Source organism: Bos indicus, chromosome 17 (assembly GCF_029378745.1).
Source record: "Bos indicus isolate NIAB-ARS_2022 breed Sahiwal x Tharparkar chromosome 17, NIAB-ARS_B.indTharparkar_mat_pri_1.0, whole genome shotgun sequence".
Classification (NCBI taxonomy): Eukaryota; Metazoa; Chordata; class Mammalia; order Artiodactyla; family Bovidae; genus Bos; species Bos indicus.
This window is the reverse complement of record NC_091776.1, coordinates 6,064,401-6,084,557: the sequence shown is the minus strand read 5'-3', so window position 1 is coordinate 6,084,557 and position 20,157 is coordinate 6,064,401. Positions and strand designations below refer to the sequence as shown.

At 50.6% G+C, this 20,157-nt stretch overlaps 1 protein-coding gene across 2 annotated transcripts in view; it reads right to left on the bottom strand.

Annotated features, from left to right (window-relative positions):
• GATB (glutamyl-tRNA amidotransferase subunit B) overlaps positions 1 to 20,157 on the bottom strand; it is a 102,829-nt gene that overhangs the window by 2,542 nt on the left and 80,130 nt on the right. For both annotated transcript variants that reach the window (XM_019977308.2, XM_070769007.1), the window contains 3 exons: positions 17,394 to 17,527; positions 11,309 to 11,387; positions 951 to 1,085 (listed from right to left, as the gene is read on the bottom strand). In XM_019977308.2, coding sequence (XP_019832867.2) covers positions 951 to 1,085; positions 11,309 to 11,387; positions 17,394 to 17,527 — 348 coding nt within the window. The remainder of the gene's footprint in view (positions 1 to 950; positions 1,086 to 11,308; positions 11,388 to 17,393; positions 17,528 to 20,157) is intronic.

The window sequence follows — 20,157 nt, the reverse complement described above, 5'->3', positions numbered from 1 at the left end:
AGCTTGTTTGCTAGAAGGCAAATCCAGGAGATGGCAACGCTCCCCAAGCATCCGAGTGGGGGGTGCTGGGCGGGCAGGCAGGGGCGCTGAGCGCCTGTCAAACAGCCAATGCGTCAGGGTCGCCCGCCCGACCTCCTGCCCCGATCAGCACCGGCGCCTGCGCAAGCTGCACGCAGTGCCGCAGACTGAGTCTGAAACGAGAAGTGTCTTTATCAGCCACTCCAGATGAGGCTGGGAGATGGAGACTGCCGAAACCCCGTGCAAGCTCATTTTCCTTATCGAGAGCTCTTCACAGAGCTGTTAGTGTCCCTGCAAGCTGATGAGTGGGTGGCATCGTTCTAAAAGGGATGGTAGCAGTTTTTCCCCCACTGAAAAGAATCTCTGCACAATGATTAGATTGTGGGGGGGGATGGGTCTCATTTTAGTTTTCTTCTATTTTGTTCTCTGCTCACAACACAAAATGACTTGATTTCCAGCTCTGTTCCCGTGAAGGACTTTCTCCATAATTTACAAATGATTTTCAAACCTTCTGTCTTTCCTCCCACCGCTCCAAGACAGAGAACTGAGGTGTCTGCCCCTGTGCACGCAGTCCCACCTGCTGCTTTCTGATACAGAGGTCTCCTTACAGAGCAGAGCTCGGGGACCCTGTGAGAGCGCCCCTGTCTCGGGAGGTCAACAGTGGCTGAGTCCCCCTTCCACCGGGATGCCATGAGACTCAACTGCAGGGGTGGATCTTCCTCCTAGGAAAAGCTGTAATTTTCCAGTGTTCACCTAATTGCATCTCTTGACTTCAGCTGAAAACTGACAAAATTAATTGGGGGATCACGGATGAACCCGGGCCAACCATTGTCAGGAAGCTCCGCTGGACTGCGGGGGGACAGCCGCAGAGGCGGCCCTCTGCCCGAAGCCACTGCGCCTGCGTGACGACCCCTCCCCGCGGGGATGCCTACCACGTCGGGGTGTGCCTCCAGCGTGGAGCGGCAGAGCTGCTCCAGGGCCTCTGGGTCCTGCAGCAGTTCAAGCTTCTTTTCTGCAACGATCTGTGCTGGGGTCTTGCCTTCATTCCTCCACAGTTCCTCAAACACCTGTTGGGGGAAGGAGGGTGGAGAGAGGAGGGGTCAGTGAGATCCAGCCACGTGCAGACACACTGGGGCCTCTCCACACTGAGCCCAAGACCATGCTGGTGGAGATGGGGATGGCTTATCTGCGCTGGTGGACTCCAAGGGCACAACGGGGAGGGCGGGGAGTGTGAGGTGATTCCTCACAGGTCCCTGCTGACGCGAGTGCCACTGGATGAATTAGCTGACGTGTTGGCTCACAACAGATATCACCTGCAAGGCCTTCTTTTAAGCGTCTCTGCAGCAACCCTTTCCCGGGAAGCAGGCATGGATACTGCCTGCAGCTGGGGCCTGGAAGCTGAATGCCTGGCAGTCACGGGCCGCTGCAGCCACTGTGGCTCAAAGTGCAGAGCCGGCCTGAGTTGACTGCCCAGACTCAGCCTTTGCCTGGCACTCAATACAGCAGGGACCCAACAGGCCCCAACATTGGCTGGATCTGCCTGGGCCAAAATAACCAGGATAGAGGCAGTTCAGGGATCACGGCCAAAATACAGCATTCAGAAGGAAACGCAGGACAAGGCTGGGACGATGCTTTTAAATGCAGAGGGGCTGGCTGCTCCCTGAGCATGTGTGTTGGGCTGGATGTGGGGTGAGGACCAAGTGACCCAGGGAAGCGCACCCTTCGCGGGCCTCCAGGCACAATGCTGGGGGGCCGCAGTGTTCTCCACTCCAGAGTTAAGAATGCATCAGTTTATTAACTTTACAAATCAGTCAAGCGCAGCCCAGCCCCAGCCCCCCGGGCTGACACAGTGGGTTCCAGAATCCAGTCCTCTGCTCCTTCCTGTTTAAGACACAGACTGCCCTCCTGGCTTCAGTCAGCAGGGTGGGAGTCTCTGAAGGCGGCCCAGGCTGGACTCTGCGGGCTCCCTGGCCCCCTTGCTGCAGTCATCCTGGCTCTGGGGTTGCCAGCCTCGTGCTGTGGCATAAATCCTCAGCTTTTGCCCGTGTCTGATCTCCACCCTGGAAGCACTGCTACTGCTGCTAAGTCACTTCAGTCGTGTCCGATTCTGTGCGACCCCATAGATGGCAGCCCACCAGGCTCCCCTGTCCCTGGGATTCTCCAGGCAAGAACACTGGAGTGGGTTGCCATTTCTTTCTCCAATGCAGGAAAGTGAAAAGTGAAAGTGAAGTCGCTCAGTTGTGTCCGACTCTTCACGACCCCATGGACTTGCAGCCAAGCAGGCTCCTCTGTCCATGGAATTTTCCAGGCAAGAGTACTGGAGTGGGGTGCCATTGCCTTCTCCCTGGGAAGCACTATGGAAGCGCAATTGTTTCTGGCCGGGTGTGCAGCTCCTAGGCCTGCTGCTGCAAGACAAACCCATGTCACAAGGGGTTCCTACCAGCAGAGTGGGGAATGCAAGCTGGGGACCCTGAGCACACCCTGCCCACCAGAGCTGGCTCTGACACATGGGGCAGAAACTCAGCCTTCAGTTCCTGCAGGTCAAGCACACATCCTTTTAACTACCACCCGACTGTGTCTTTAGTTTTAAAGGATCTGCAGGGGAAGGACAGGAGAGCACACAGCCCCCTGGCCTGCCCCGCCTGTTTGGGGCTTCCAGGGTCAGAGTGCGGGCAGGGGGGAGACCTGTTCTGGGGGGGCGGAGACAGACAAGACAGAGAGGGTGCCCCTCTGGGCAGAGGTAAGCGTCATCAAAGGTCTTTCTTCCAGACATCAATCCAGGCCTCCAAGAGAAGCAGGCCCACGAAAACACCCAAAGAACTGACCCACCAAAAAGGGAGAAAAGAGACATCAAATCATTTGAAAGTTTTACTGCACGACATATTTTCTGCATTAAAAGGTTTCTGGTGATTTGTTTAAAAGCAGACCTCTGAGAAGACAAGTGGAAACTGCTTACACGGCGTGCTAAGGAGACAACCCCTGGGGGACAGCGGGCCATGTGCACCTCCTTCAGGCTCGCACGGCGGAGACACGCAGGCATCCGGGGTGCTCGCTCTCAGGGCCTGGCTGGCCAGCAGCCTATACGACACTGAGGGCCGCTGAGTCCCGGAGGCTCGGGACCTTGGTCTGCCAGCCACAGCGGGCTTGTGGCTCTGCAGGTAGGGGTTTGGTGGGCCCTGTCCTTGGCAGGGAGAGGAGACAGGGGTTCTGTCAGAAATGGATCCTGTGAGAGGAGAGCCTAGGCGTTTTTGTCTGCAGCTACCAGAAGTTGCTCAGGGTGATAAATAACCTTTGAGTTTCTGTTGCCCTCCTAACTCTTCTGTGCCCAGGGAGCTAAGCAGATGAGGTCTGTTAAGTCTCAGAAGCACTGTTGGGGCACCTGGGGGGAAGGGGCAGTAGAATGTGTCAGGGATGAAAATAAGGGGTGATGATGGAAGGGAGAGCCAGGAAGCAAAAGATGGATTCATAATAAATTCGACATAAAGTGGGAGTCTTTGGAGTTCAGAATATTCTCAAGGCAGGATGATTCCTTCTGCTTATCTGTCATTCTGAGGGGTCATCCTGAGTCAATTTTTTTTCCCCATCTCCTAGTTATCCAATCCAACTCTGTTATCCAATAACCCGTGGAACCAGAGTCTTTCTACCTCACAGGCTTTCTAAAACCTAAGGCCTCCTTGGATTCCTCTGTTAAATTCAGTAAAAATTAATTGTAACACATTTTTCCACTGTAAAATATAACACATTTTATAGTACACCATAAAAATAAGACACAAAAAGACACTTGATGTAATTAGTCAAAAAGGAAATGCAAATCAAACCCACCCTGAGCTACTGCTTTACACCTACTAGGAAGGATAACTAGTCAGAGAAGGTCAGTTACAACTGCTGGTGGGGACACAGAAGGACTGGAATCATCCCACGCTGCTGACCGGACTGTGGGCTGCTGACCGGACCGTGACCGACGGGGCGGCCCATCGGAAAACGGTCTGCCGGGTCCTCAAGGTGTTAAACATACAATTACCACGTGACCCAGAGATTCCATTCCTGTAGGTATAGCCCCAAGAAATTTGAAGATGTGTACCAATCAAATCCTGAACATGCGTGTTCACAGCAGCATTATTCAAAAGAGCCCCGGTGGGAAACAAGCGTCCACCGAGGTCTGTCCACACAATGGAATACTCTTCAGTCATGAAAAGGCACGGAGGGACCCTCCCGGTGGCCCAGTGGCCAAGACTCTGTGCGCCCAAGGGAGGAGGCCTGGGTTCAGTCCCTGGCCAGGGAATTCAGTCCCCCCTGCCACAACTAGGACTTGGCCCAGCCAGATAAATAAATAAAAATAAACATTTGTCAGAAACCTAAGAAAGGCATGAAGTACAGACACGACGTAGATGGTTTGGAAAACATCATACTAGGTGAAAGCCAGACACCAGAGGTCATACATAGACTGTCAGAGTCCATTCACCGTACATGTCCAGAACAGGAAAATCCAGACAGACAGAGAGCAGATCTGCAGTTGCCTAGAGTGAGGGGTTAATGCAGAGACTGCAGACTGAGCACAGGGTTGGTGTGGGGGTGATGAAAACCTGAAATTAGACAGTGGTGATGGCTATCCATCCTGGTGACTAGACTAAAACCAATCAACTGCACACCTCTTCAAAAATAAAGCTCGACTTCCCTAGCGGTCCAGTGTTGGGAATCTGCTTGCCGGTGCAGGGGCCGTGGGTTCCATCCCTGGGAAGGGAAAATCCCACACGCCGTGGGGCAGCTGACCCTGTGCTCCGCAATGAGAGCCACACGCAGCGAGGAAGACCCAACACAACCAAGAATAAACAAACAGGACTGAGGAACAGCACACGAAGCCTCTCATTGTCAAAAGTCTGAATTTTTTGACCCACTATCTGCACATCCCATAACCCATCCTTCCAGTGGTCTCTCTGCATGGAAATCTGCCTGGGACGACGTTCACCCAATACTGCTGTTGCTGCTGCTGCCAAGTCGCTTCAGTCGTGTCCGACTCTGTGCGACCCCATAGACGGCAGCCCACCAGGCCTCCCCATCCCTGGGATTCTCCAGGCAAGCACACTGGAGTGGGATGCCATTTCCTTCTGCCCAATACTAACGGTAGTTAATTCAAGGTGGTAGAACTGGAAAATCTTTCTATTTTTCTGCATTACCTAAGTTCTTTATAATGAAAAAGAATACCATTTTTCCCACCAGAAAAATTGGTTATTTTTTAAAAATCGTAAAGTAGAGCAATGTAAAGGCAACCCCCCCAAGGCAAGTGTGTAAGGGAGAGCCCCTCGTGCGACACTGACTGCCTCGCCGATCAGACTTTTATTTTGATTCTGTGGTTGCCTCACAGAAGCCAGGATCCATCCCTACCTCCTTTAAACACACCGGAAGCCAAGAGAATCCAAAACTGCCTCTATCTGTATCTGACCCCAGCTGTCAGCAGCCCCTGCAGTCCCCAGCTCTGTCCTCTGAAACTCACAGTCACTGCACCCGGCTTTCCTCACTGGCACAGGCGGAGTGGGAAGGGGAAGGTCTTTTCCTCTTCGCTTTCAAATGCTACAAATTCATCTGCTCTTAAATGTATATACAGTTTCTTTCTGCCCTCAGGCCATTTACTCTTTCTGCTCCTGCCGAGCACTGTCATAAACATGTGTATTCCTCCCACATCCAGGCAACCAAAAGCCTGCCCTAAACGTGTCGCGGTTCCTGTACTTGACAGCCTCACTTGGTGGTGGGGAGACAGTCTTTATTAGCTCCTGTCGCTGGTTTCACAGTACAGAGAGGGGTGTATGCTCCATGGTGCCTTGTAATTAGCCCAAAGCAGCAGCTTTTCCAAAGCCTCACTTTGTACCCTGCCACTACTGAGGACGCGTATAAATATTAGATGCAAAAGGCACCATTACAGTAACATTAGGTTTCTGGCTGAAGCACTTGACAGCTGTGAGATCTGGAGTTGAGACCAGGCAGCCGCCTTGGTGCTCTTTATCCTTCTGGGGGCTTATTTGTAAGCGTTTCTGAGTTCCAGAACGTTGGGCCTACCTGAGACTGTCCGGCGGGGGTGGAGATGAGGCGGAAGGCCCCTCTGACAGTGAGGCTGTTTTTTTATGGGTCGATTAGGCATGTGTGTAAACTTTGATCTATGTAGTGGGAAGTGGTGTGTCTGACCTCGCCCTTCTCGCAGGAAGACTGACTTTCAGGGCTAACCATGTGAGCCCTGGTCCCGGGTGGGAGGACGGGAGAGGGGGGACTAGGGCCGGGGAACAGGGGACGCGCACGGTCCAAGCCCCAGGAGCTGCAGGGCCCCACCGCTCATATGAACACGTTTGGGAAATAGTCCAGGCAAAGCCAGACAACTACTCTCTCTGGTTAACGAAGATGAGACGCAAGTTACCTGTGTCGTACATGGGATAGGCTTTATTTCATTTGCTACATAAAGTGTTTCTGCCTCTCAGGATAAAAACGGCACTTAGCAACTTCTCTAAAAATAGCACTCAGAGACTTCCCTGGTGGTCCAGCGGTTAAAAGTCCTCCTGCCCAAAGGAATCCATAAACAACATGAAAAGACAACCTTCAGAATGGGAGAAAATAACTGCAAATGAAGCAATGGACAAAGGATTAACCTCCAAAATACAGAGCAGCTCACGTAGCTCAATATCAGAAAACAAACAACCCGATCAAACAATGGGCAGAAGACCGGAACAGACATTTCTCCAAAGAAGACATACAGATGGCTAATCAACACATGAAAAAACGCTCAACATCGTTTATTACTAGAGACTGTAAATCAAAACTAAAACAAGCCATCACCTCACAACAGTGAGAATGGCCACCATCGAAAAATCTACAGACAATAAATGCTGGAGAGGGTGTGGAGAAAAGGGAACCCTCTTGCCAACTGTTGGTAGGAATGCGAACTGATATAGTCACTATGGAGAACAGTATGGAGATTGCTCTAAAAATTAGAAAAAAAACTACCATACGACCCAGCAATCCTACTACTATTATCAGTTCAGTTCAGTTGCTCAGTCGTGTCCGACTCTTTGTAACCCCATGAACTGCACCACACCAGGCCTCCCTGTCCAACACCAACTCTCGGAATTTACCCAAACTCATGTCCATTGAGTTGGTGAGCAATCCAACCATCTCATCCTCTGTGGTCCCCTTCTCCTCCTGCCCTTAATCTTTCCCAGCATCAGGGTCTTTTCTAATGAGTCAGTTCTTCGCATCAGGTGGCCAAAGTATTGGAGTTTCAGCTTTAGCATCAGTCCTTCCAATGAACACCCAGGACTGATCTCCTCTAGGATGGACTGGTTGGATCTCCTTGCAGAAGGGACTCTCAAGAGTCTTCTCCAACACTGTAGTTCAAAAGCATCAATTCTTCAGCGCTCAGCTTTCTTTATAGTCCAACTCTCACATCCATACATGGAAACCAGAAAAACCATCGCCTTGACTAATGGACCTTTGATGGCAAAGTAATGTCTCTGCTTTTGAATATGCTGTCTAGGTTGGTCATAACTTTCCTTCCAAGGTGTAAGCGTCTTTTAATTTCATGGTTGCTGTCACCATCTGCAGTGATTTTGGAGCCCCCCAAAAATAAAGTCTGACACTGTTTCCACTGTTTCCCCATCTATTTCCCATGAAGTGATGGGACCAGATGCCAGGATCTTTGTTTTCTGAATGTTGAGCTTTAAGCCAACTTTTTCACTCTCCTCTTTCACCTTCACAAGAGGCTCTTTAGTCCTTCTTCACTTCCTGCCATAAAGGTGGTGTCATCTGCGTATCTGAGGTTACTGATATTTCTCCCAGCAATCTTGATTCCAGTTTGTGCTTCTTCCCAGCGTTTCTCGTGATGTCCAGCGTTTCTCATGATGTCCTCTGCATATAAGTTAAATAAGCAGGGTGACAATATATAGCCTTGACGTACTCCTTTTCCTATTTGGAATCAATCTGTTGTTCCACGTCCAGTTCTAACTGTTGCTTCCTGACCTGCATACAGATTTCTCAAGAGGCAGGTCAGGTGGTCTGGTATTCCCATCTCTCTAAGAATTTTCCACACTTTGTTGTGATCCACACAGTCAAAGGCTTTGGCATAGTCAATAAAGCAGAAATAGATGTTTTTCTGGAACTCTCTTGCTTTTTCCATGATCCAGCAGATGTTGGCAATTTGACCTCTGGTTCCTCTGCCTTTTCTAAATCTAGCTTGAACATCTGGAAGTTCACAGTTCATGTATTGTTGAAGCCTAGCTCGGAGAATTTTGAGCATTACTTTACTGGCCTGTAAGATGAGTGCAATTGTATGGTAGTTTGAACATTCTTTGGCATTGCCTTTCTTTGGGATTTCCCTGGTGGCTCAGACAGTAAAGCGTCTGCCTACAATGCAAGAGACTCAGGTTCGATCCCTGGGTTGGGAAGATTCTCTGGAGAAGGAAATGGCAACCCACTCCAGTACTCTTGCCTGGAAAATCCCATGGATGGAGGAGCATGGTAGGCTCTGTGGACTCTGTCCACAGAGCCGGACACGATTAAGTGACTTCACTTTCACTTTCTTTAGGATTGGCATGAAAACTGACTTTTTCCAGTCCTGTGGCCACTGCTGAGCTTTCCAAATTTGCTGGCATATTGAGTGCAGCACTTTCACAGCATCATCTTTTAGGGTTTGAAATAGCTCAACTGGACTTCCATCACCTCTACTAAGCTTTGTTCATAGTGATGCTTCCTAAGGCCCACTTGACTTTACATTCCAGGACGTCTGGGTCTAGGTGAGTGATCACACCATCATGATTATCTGGGTCATGAAGATCTTTTCTGTACAGTTCTGTGTATTCTTGTCACCTCTTCTTAATATCTTCTGCTTCTGTTAGGTCCATACCATTTCTGTCCTTTATGGAGCCCATCTATGCATGAAATGTCCCCTTGGTACCTCTAATTTTCTTGAAAAGATTTCTAGTCTTTTCCATTCTATTGTTTTCCTCTATTTTGTTGTATTGATCGCTGAGGAAGGCTTTCTTATCTCTCCTTGCTATTCTTTGGAACTCTGCATTCAGATGCTTATATCTTTCCTTTTCTCCTTTGCTTTTGGCTTCTCTTCTTTTCTCAGCAATTTGTAAGGGCTCCTCAGACAGCCATTTTGCTTTTTTGCATTTATTTTTCTTGGGGATGGTCTTGATCCCTGTCTCCTGTACAATGTCACGAACCTCCATCCATAGTTCATCAGGCACTCTATCTATCAGATCTAGTCCCTTAAATCTAGTTCTCACTTCCACTGTATAATCATAAGGGATTTGATTTAGGTCATACCTGAATGGTCTAGTGGTTTTCCCTACTTTCTTCAATTTAAGTCTAAATTTGGCAGTAAGGATTTCATGGTCTGAGCCACAGTCAGCTCCTGGTCTTGTTTTTGCTGACTGTATAGAGCTTCTCCATCTTTGGCTGCAAAGAACATAATCAATCTGATTTCGGTGTTGACCATCTGGTGATGTCCATGTGTAGAATCTTCTCTTGTGTTGTTGGAAGAGGGTGTTTGCTATGACCTGGCAAAACTCTATTATTAGCCTTTGCCCTGCTTCATTCTGTACTCCAAAGCCAAATTTGCCTGTTATTCCAGGTGTATCTTGACTTCCTACTTTTGCATTCCAGTCCCCTATCATGAAAAGGACAATTTTTGGGGGTGTTCGTTCTAAAAGGTCTTGTAGGTCTTCGTAGAAGCATTCAACTTCAGCTTCTTCAGCGTTACTGGTCAGGGCATAGACTTGGATTACTGTAATATTGAATGGTTTGTCTTGGAAACGAACAGAGATCATTCCGTAGTTTTTGAGATTACATCCAAGTACTGCATTTCGGACTTTGTTGACTGTGATGGCTACTCCATTTCTTCTAAGGAATTCCTGCCTACAGTAGTAGATATAGTGGTCATCTGAGTTAAATTCAGCCATTTCAGTCCATTTTAGTTTGCTGATACCTAGAATGTTGACATTCACCCTTCCCATCTCTTGTTTCACCGCTTCCAATTTGCCTTGATTCATGAACCTAACATTCCAGGTTCCTATGCAATATTGCTCTTTACAGCATCGGACCTTGCTTCTATCACCAGTCACATCCACAACGGGGTATTATTTTTGCTTTGGCTCCATCCCTTCATTCTTTCTGGAGTTATTTCTCTGCTGATCTCCAGTAGCATATTGGGCACCTACTGACCTGGGGAGTTCATCTTTCAGTGTCCTATCTTTTTGCCTTTTTGTACTGTACTACTAGTATATACTCTGAGAAAACCACAATTCTAAAAAACGCAGGTACCCCAATGTTCACTGCAGCACAGTTTACAACAGACAGGACATGGAAACATCGCAGATGCTAGATGCGCATTGACAGATGAATCGATTAAAGAAGGTGTGTACATATACACAACGGAATGTTACTCAGCTATAAAAAGGAACGAATGTGAGTTAGTTCTAATAAGGTAGATAACTGTAGAGCCCATTACGTACAGTGAAGTAAGTCAGAAAGAGAAAAACAAATACTGTATACTAAGGCATACGTATGAAATCTAGAAAGATGGTGCTGATGAGCCTATCTGGAGGCAGCAGAGGAGACACAGAAGTACAGAACAGGCTTGTGGACACAGTGAGGGCAGCAGGGGGGGCGGTAATCCGACGGAAGAGCACTGGAAGACATACGTCACCATGTGGAGAACAAACAGCCAGTGGGAATGTGCTCTACGATGCAAGGAAACCAAACCGGTGCTCTAGAGGTGCTCTAGACAACCTAGAGGTGGGATGGGGGGGTGGTTCAAGAGGGAGGGGACATATGTATACCTATGGCTGATCTATGCTGATGTATGGCAGAAACCAACACGGTACTGTAAAACAATTATCCCTCAATTCAAAAGAAAGAGACTGAACGAGAGAGAGCCCGCCTGCTAACGCAGGGGACACAGGCCCATTCCCTGGTGTGGAAAGATCCCACATGCCGTGGGCACCTAAGCCTGCGGGCCCCAACTACTGAAACTGCCCAGAGCCGGGGCTCTGCCACGAAGAGGCGCCCTGCTCGCTGCAGCTGGAGACCCAGCACAGCCAAAATAATACACAAAAATCAACAGAAAGAGTGCTGAGGACATTACCTCTAAAAACAGCAACAAACGAAGAAACAAAAGCCACCCCTCCCCCAGCACTTGGAGGCGTTTATTACAAGACTTCCCACGATGAAATTCACTCAGTGCGGAGCTCCCGTAACACCGGTACTGGGCCGGCAGGGTGGCTGGACTCAAGAGGTGTGCACTTACCTGCTTGGCTGCGGGCGCAGAGATGGCCTTCCTGTCCAGCAGATCCAGCAGCTCAGCCAGGGCGGAGGGCGTGACAGGACTGGCACCCCCAAAGGAGAGAAGAAAACACATCACTTCCCTTTGTCAGCATACGCGTTCACGGTTATTCAAGATCAAAGCACGTGACTCTGCAGGCTTGAACACGTACCTCCCCACCCAGGAATGACAGTAACAGGCCAACTGGGCCCCGTATTATTTATTATTTTGTATTTCAGGCTAGAACACGTTTTTGTGACTAGTGTTGTTTTTCTTTATTTTACTACCCAACAGTAACCGCTGTTTGGCAGAAGTTGTAGCAACAGACAACTGCTCAGTTTAATTAGTCAAGAAAAGGACGTGGCTGCAAAATTCACGAACCATGGTGAGAAGACAAAAAAGAAAAAAAAAACAGTAATTAAATATTTTCGACTGAAAGATCAGCCTATAAAATTACTTCAAACAAAACAGCTAACAAAGCTGGTTTTTGGAGTCTTTTTGTGCAAATATAAATTCTTTTTTCACTGTAAGAGTTTTCCTTTCAGGGTGCAGTGACTGCCAGCGACACCATCCGGCGTCCGCATAGGCTCCCACACACACTGCTCCTGCAGGCCCTCAAGAGGTTTCTGGACACACCAGGGTCCAGAAGTCATTATATCTACACTTGCAGGAAGTGACTTATATCCAAGCAGCCCATGATGTAAAAGGCCAACTGGACATGTGAAGTGTCATCAATTCATATTTAGAGGTGGGGGGAGGTGAGTGCCTAGGTTAGTGGAAATATTGAATTACAGACTATTTTAAAATACATGGTCTTGCTACGTTTAAACACACACAGCAACTAGGCTAATGAAACGCTGTTTGTCTGAGGTCACAAGGGCACCAGTTTTAAACAGACTGAAATGCCTTATAAATAGCACATTACTGTGAGTGCATAAACAAAAGCTTCTCGAGTGCTTAGAGAGACTCGATAACACCTTCTGTCTAAGTCTCAGCTCCCATCACTCGCTGTTAATTTCTTTGTTATGCTCTTGGATATTTCCTGGGACTCCAGGCCAACCGAGCACAAGTTCACCAGGTCCAGCTCAGGTACCATGAGACCCCACAGCATCGTTGACACTAGACACGGAGACCCCCACTGTTCTGCCAGTGTCCGCTTATTCCAAAGAAAGGAGAAGAGAAAACTCCTAGCAGATGTGTGGCTTGGAGGGAGTCTGGTACCGGGAGCAGCTGTAACCCCTTAAGCAGATCTCAGCGGGACGAGGGGGAGAGGGCTGGGAGAGCAACAGTTACCTCTTCTCTAACCTCCCACCCTTACTGACAAGTAAGAAAGAATCAGGTTGCTTTAAAAATTCGGGTTTCTTGGATGTTCCACCATCCTAGTCGACATAAAGGCCAATTATTGTGTAGACCATAATAAGCACTGAGGCTGAACTAGATTTCTCGAGCCTTCAACAGAAAGGGTGCCCATTCCCACGTGAGCTGGTGATAAAGGATGTGGGGATGGCGGAGGACAGAAATAGAACAAGCATAACTTAAAATACTTCGCCTTTCATCCAATGACCTTAATTCACAATAAAATATCTCCACTGACTTGGGATTTCTCAGTCACCCTTTTATACCCACAGTAGGTCAACAGTGTCTGTGTCTTGGGACTCCTTCCCCGACAAGGAGGGCTGGGACACTGTGTCAATTCATTCCAGCTGTGCCAGGGCTAACCTCCAGAAAGACGATGGCGAAGATTGGGACCTGTCCCCCTAATCCTCAAAGGCCCCCTCCTCAGTTACATAAATAAGCCATCGGACTTGGAACATAACGGCAGAAGCACACGCTACTGAGTGGCTGCTGTCAGAGCGTGCTGGTTTCTGGGCCACGAGTGCGTCTCCGCTGAAGGTAACTCTAACGTGAAAGACAGAAGCCGTGTGTGCTAGTCTCCCACCCCCAGCCCAGCCCACCTACGAGGTGGAGGGGAGAGGCATCTTGAGCCTTCCAAATTCACCTGGTCCCTTAGATCTCTTCCGGGATCACAACTCCATCTGTAGCATGGATCCTGGAAGCAGACACCCCAACACAGCCACAGCCACCGTGGCTCCTGTGAAATGCGCTGCCCATCGCAATCCACAGGCTCATTTCAGGCCCAAGCCTGTGAGACACAGAGGCTCGTGGAGGAAGACAGGGAGGTCTGGACCCCCAGGCACTGCTCAGCAGTCCTGCTCATCTCGCTGATTCCCAGCACCCTGCCTGGGGTGCCCCCAGCTGAGTGTCTGTTCTAGAGTCTCCTTTCTATGCTCCTTCTCAGCACGCACCCCAACCTCCCACATCATCAGGCCCCCAGCTGATGGAAGGCCCGGAATCTTCTAGGGTGCCCTCTGCCTCCTCTTCCACCTAACAGCCCCTCAAGCCCATGCTCCTGACCCTGTCACTTGGCGCTCCGACAAATCCTCCTCGGATGCCAGGCTCCTGTCTCCTGCGGCTTTGCTCCCACGCCTTCACGAGCGCTCAGATCTTCTCTATCTTAAACGCCTCCAAGTCATCTTGCTGTCACGCGCTCTGCCTGGCTTCTTACCTTATTTCTTACCAATACAGAGTATCAGCGGTTACTGTCTGCCTCCTGAGCACATGTCATCGGGATGCTGACTCTATCCTTCTTAAAAAGTCACCTCCCCTCACCTGTTACCAAACACAACAGCTTCTCCGCACTGCTGCACCCTGCCCCTGGACACCTTCAAGTCCTGGGAAAGCCCCTTCTCCTGGGGCCTCCATTCTCCAGTGAGGAGTGGCCAGGGCTCGTTTCTGCATCCTCTGCCTTCACCTGAGTCTGGCAGAGGAGGAGAGCATGTCTGTCTCCAGGGTGGCCACTGCTTTCAGGGCAATGGTCTCCTGCCAACATGGTCAGCTACCTCTCAGGGGTCCCGTCTCCCCACACAACACATCTAAGCCAGGGCTCAGGAAACTTCTTCCAGAAAGAGCCGGGGACCAAATATTTAAGGCTCTGTGGGACACACCGGGTCTCTGTCACATACGCTTCTGGTTTGGTTTCTGTGAGAGATGGCAAGCATCCTCAGCTCACAGGCTGTACACAGACAGGCTCCCGCCTCCTGCATCCCCTTCTTGGACGTGGCCCCGCACATCACACTGTGGGACTAACCCTCCCGCCGGCGTCAGTCCCTCCTCGGCTCTAAAGCCTTCGCTGGTTTCCCAGGGTCTCGGGGGCTGCTGCCTGCAGCTGACCTGCAGGTTCAGGGCCTCAGCTGGAGTGAACAACTGGAGAGTTACACTGGCCTCATCCTACCAGGGAATGCTGCATCAGGGGACCAGGAACGTCCACCTTCGTAACTAAATCAAACCTGGTATTAATGGAGTTATCATCCAACAGAGCTATATACTCAAAATAACGTAAGGGCCAAATTCAACAAGCACTTCTCTGGTGGCTCGGACAGTAAGGAATCTGCCTGCAATGCAGGAGGCCATGCTTCCATTCTTGGGTTGGGAAGATATCTTGGAGAAGGGCATGGCAGCCCACTCCAGTCTTCCTGCCTGGAGAATTCCATGGACAAAGGAGCCTGGTGGGCTACAGTCCATGGGGTCGCAAAGTGTTAGACATGACGGAGCAACTTTCACTTTCTTTTCGGGCTTCCCTGGTGGCTCAGATGGTCAACAATCTGCCTGTAATGCGGGAGACCTGGTTTCCACCCCTGGGTTGGGAAGATCCCCTGGAGAAGGGAATGGCTATCCACTCCATATTCTTGCCTGAAAAATCCCATAGATAGAGAAGCCTGGTGGGTTACAGTCCATGGGCTTACAAAGAATCAGACATGACTAAGTGACTAATACTTTTCTGGTTGGATCCTTTAAACACCAGTCTTCTGAGAGGTCTTTAAAAATGAATGCTCTTTTGCAAAATGAGTTCCAGCCAGCACGATCTCTGGTGTCCCTTGCCTGGCATCATCATGAGACCGTTGCCAGCTTGGCAGCTATTGCTCTTCCAGGCTTTGGAAACGCTAGTCCAGCTGCTGAGGTTGCTCACTGGTTAATGTCTGCTCCAAGCTCCTGTTCTACCTAAACCGCAAGACAGAGCTTGCTGCGCTTCATCCTTACTTGACTTTGGAACAACCAAATATGCTTTTATTTAGAGTTAGGATCCCTTGGGGTTCTTAAGTCTGTAATGCTTCCAAATTGTTTGGATAAATACCTGGGGCTCCAGGTTCCCTCAACAGGTTTTTATCAACCTCAGCTCCTGCAATGGTTGTTAGCAAACCCCTCATTTCCCATATCAACATATAAAGAAACTGATCTGAAAGTCAGGGGACGGGCTGAGCATCGGTGCACGTTACTTCTTGGGGCCTGGGTTTCCTTCTCCACTAAACGTGAAGGAGCCGAACCAGAAAGTAGCTAAGGGCTCTGCCGAGACTGAGACTCAGGGACACTAGTAGTCAGCCAACAACACAGAATGCCTTATTCAAGGCTAAGAGTTAGATCTCCTCCAACAGCTCAGAGCACACCTTCCTGGAGCCTCTTGGGCGAACGTGGTCTCACCCTCTCTGCTCCCACCACTTTGCTTGTGCTCCTAAGCAGGAAGCACCCCGTCCGCCTTGAACTACAGCACTGCTGTGCAAGGCCATCCTCCCCAGGACACAGAGCTCCCCCAGGGCCGGGCCCTGCTCCTCTCTCCACAGCTGGCACTTCACGGCTCAGCTCCCGTGACCTTGCACCCCTCCGTGCGCTGGCTGAGCCCCAGTCACACAGCCAGCTGGCGTTTCCTGCCGTTTTCCGCCCTCCGCTCCTCTTGGCTATGCTGCCCGTGGTCCCCAAAGCTGCTGGCTCTCATGCCCGCTTTGGTACTTGAGGGGGTTGGTATTTGACACGGCAGCATGACAAGCGAAGGAAGCCAATGCTGAGGGCTTGTGGGCACCGCGCCTCCTCCTCTCCAGAACCCTGGGAGGCACTGAGGGTGACTCACCGAGGTCACAGCTGGCATGGGGCCACATGGCCTCGCTGGTGCTGTGCACACACACTGCAAGCCAGAGGCTGAATGAGGCGCATGGGGCAACTTCTCTGAACATACAACTGTTCTGACTCGTGTATCAGTACACACCTGTCTCCCCTCCTCCGCTCCCGCAACCCACGGCTGTGGGTGCTCCCTCGGCAATGACACCCACCCAGATGGACTCTGCTTCCCTCCGGGGTCCTGCTGGGTCCCTGCCACCCACCTGTGTGTCCCTGATGAGTCCCCGCACTGCTCCTTCTCTCCCTGTCGACCCTTTTCTTTCCTCCTCTGACACCCGCGCTCCTGGTTCTCCCCTTCTCGCCTGCCCACACTCCACGGGTAAAGTCCAGGCCGCCTCAGGCCACTTCCGCGGCCATGGTCAGGCCGTGTCCTCCCTGACAGCTTTCCTCTGCTCCAGCGGCTTCCAGTTCCATCTACATGCTCCACGTCCACGATCCACTTATTCCAGACTGTGCACGGCCTTCCCCAAGGTGCTGCACCGGGGACCCCCTTGAGCCGTCTATGCACGCTGGCCCCCACGCCCGGGCACCCTGACTGCTGGGTGTGGGGTCTGGCCCCAGTCACCCCCAACTCGGGCCAGCTCGGCTGTCCCTCCCCCTTCTCAGGGGGTGTCCTGCCCCTTCCTCTTAGCCACTCCCACTGCTTCCCCAGGGCCTGGCCTCTGAGGGAGCCTCGTTCCCACTCCTGAGGGTGATGCCCTGGGCTTGGTCCCTTTTTGTGTATTCACGGGTGGCCGGGCACAGCTGTGGTGCAGCAGGATCACACTGAGCCGACTGCTTTCTTACAGTCGAGATCAACTCTTCATTGTTTTCATCTCAGGCCCCCAGCCCAGCACAGCACACAGGCCAGGGTGGGTGGTCAGAGACCCGAACACACCAACAAGCTTTCAGATGTGCAGGTGAAGGCGGACAGCCCTGACATTCACATGGAAGGTCTGTGTCTCGTCAGCAGGTCAGGGCATGGGGGGTGGGGAAGGACAGAACCCCGGCCCTGAACTCTATCAGCTGCTTCTGGACACAGAGATCATGACAAAAGAAAATGCCCTCCCCAGGCCCCACTCACCTCTCACTGACGGCAAGGTTCTGTTGCTTTAAGAAGCCCAGAAAAGTGTTGAGGACCCAACTAGTCACTTTTTTGGGCTCTGCCCTAGTTTCTTTGATCACATTTTGGAAGAACTCCAGTAGGCCAACTTCATTCTGTCAAGGAAGAAAAAAATAAAATGATATAAAACCTCTCCCAAATGGAAGATCAGCATTCTGAAACTGCCACCCTCTGCCGCTTCTGAGACGTCTCCTGGTACTTCCCAAACACAGAGGTGTCAGCAGAGAATTCTGACAAAGCACTTTAAGCAGACAGCAAGGGCGCTGCTCCTACGGCTGCCACCCTGCCTTTACCCAGCACCGGCAAAGGACGCCTAGGCTCTGCGGTCCACGGCAGCGAAATCCACTGCCCCAGACCTGCTGCCCTCGCCGTGTCAGCCGCGTGCGCCACAGCCTTCATCCTGGAGCACTATGTCCGGCCAGAGTTTACTGTCCTCTTTCCAGGCCCGTCTCCTCTCGAAAGTCCTAGCAACTGCTGGAATAAGAAGGTAAGAAAAGAAGCAGACCAAAAAGGAACAGAAAGGATATTCTACTTCTGAAAAGTCAAAAGTGGATTGTAACTGCATTCCTCTGTGTATCCTCTCCAGCAGAAGTGACGGAAGTGATTTTCAACATGTTCTCGAACTGAGAAAGGACATGGGCATGTGACCCACTTAGACCATGCGACTGGCCGGGCCAGGCCTGGCTGACCCCAGCTCTCGCCGTGCTCCAGGAAAATGACCGCGGCTTGGCTCATCACGGACACGTGTTGGCAGAGGCCCCTCCCACTCGGAACCACCAGTTCTGCGAGCCAAGGGCCACGCCACCCTCTCTCTCTGTGACCAGAGCTATGTCAGTGCCAGATCACGGCAGCCGCCTAGTCAGCATCAGTGGATGAATCAACGTCTCCCGCTGCCTTGTATTAAAAAAAAACAAAAACCACATACGAATGTTCATCCTTTCTCATGCCACGCTCACCTTTAAATATTGGAAGTGCTACAGTTTATTTCCTTGGCTGCTAGGTCTTAGCTGTGGCACGAGGGCTCTCTGCTGCAGCATGTGGGGTCCAGCTCCCCAGCTAGTGAGCGAACCCAGGCCCCCTGCACTGGGAGCCCGGAGTCTCAGCCGCAGGGCCACCAGGGGAAGTGCCATGGAATTGCTACAGTGATGCCTAAGATGAGCCCCCGAGTCACTCATCGAGTTGTACACTACGGCTAACTATCCGCCCCGATGGGTCTGGCAGAACCGGGAAATCCGGCTAAGCCTACCTCTTATTTTTCAATAAGGAAAATAAAAACATTTTCTACACACATCTGGGAGACTGAAGTTTCCAAATGCAGAGGAAACACAATTGAAGTAGCAAGTTTCCCCTACCTGCTGAAATTCAAATCAAACCACACTTTTGAAATATCCTTTTTTAACTTTATATGGCAGGTAAGGCTTTCACCCTTGTCCCTTTCAGACAGCCTTCATTAATCAAAAGAACGTTCTAGAAAAATACAATGCTGGGAAGAGGCAAGACACACTAGCAAAAGTACTCTCAATGTTCTGCTATTGTAGCTGCTATAATATACACTCAGGCACACAGTGGCTAAAATAGAAAATCCATAAAAAAAAACCACACACACCACTACGTGCCCTTCATAACAGACGCATTCTCTGGTGACAAGCCTACTGAATGATCCCATAATCATCTCCTGAATCTCTTTTCAAGCCACTGCTATTATTCTGCTCATGCTAAACCAGGGCAAAGGCCACCCTGGCAGCCAAAGTTTGACTACAGATGAAGGCAAATCCAGACAGCGTGAAGAGAAAAGTTCTGCTTAACTTATGGAAAAGTACTCAAACTTCCACAACGGCACCCAGACCACTGGGGAGGGAGGAAACCGCTATCTGGCCCCAATCAGACAAGCAGGATTCCCTTTGTTCTAACTCCGACAGGCTGGCCCGCTGGTGAAAAGAGCTGTCAGGAGGAGGACTCTGCTTTGCCAAGGAAAGGTTTTTTCTAAACCCACCCAGAAATATTGCACTTGAACTCACAGGCCTGGCTGAGTTGCTGGGACGTGATGAGTATCTATTCCTCTACCCTTGGGTGGTTTTTTATTGGCTGGATAACACGGCAAGTCAGATTTCTGTTTGTCTTTTCCTGTCAGTGCTGTGAAGCAGTGTCTCGGAGCTGGAGCAGGGCTTCACTGGGGATGTGTGGGTTCAGTTCACGATCTGCAGGCAATGGGAAAGGCTGCAACCGTGGCAGGGTGAGCTGTGGGTGGCAGGGCTGTGGAGGCTGAGCTGCTGCCGCCAGAGTGACGGGTGCATGCAAAGTCACACGTGGGCTGCCCACTTGCGCTCTTTACGGCAGAAGCCCTCTTTTCGGGGGGGAAAAAAAGGCACACAGCATTCTAGGTAAGGCCTTGTTTTTCTGTGAGACTGGCAGATGCTAATAAGCTTGGCACCGATCTCAGAAGTCCCTGTGAATGCAGCCATGAAGCCATCTGGTTTTTGCAGGAAAACAGCAGACCAGTAATTCCTTGACATGAAAATCATATTAAGAGCAAAGCAGAAAGGCCAGTGCATTAGGGGCCCCTTAACATCCTTCTCAAAGGCAACAAGCCAGCACGAATCACCTACCCCACATCAGATGGAGCTGAAACCCAGCTGCACAGGGCATCAAGCCTGCCGGCTGCCTGCAGCTGGAACTTCCTTCAGAGAAAGCCCAGGTGGCAGAGACGACTGGTCCTGGCTTTTGT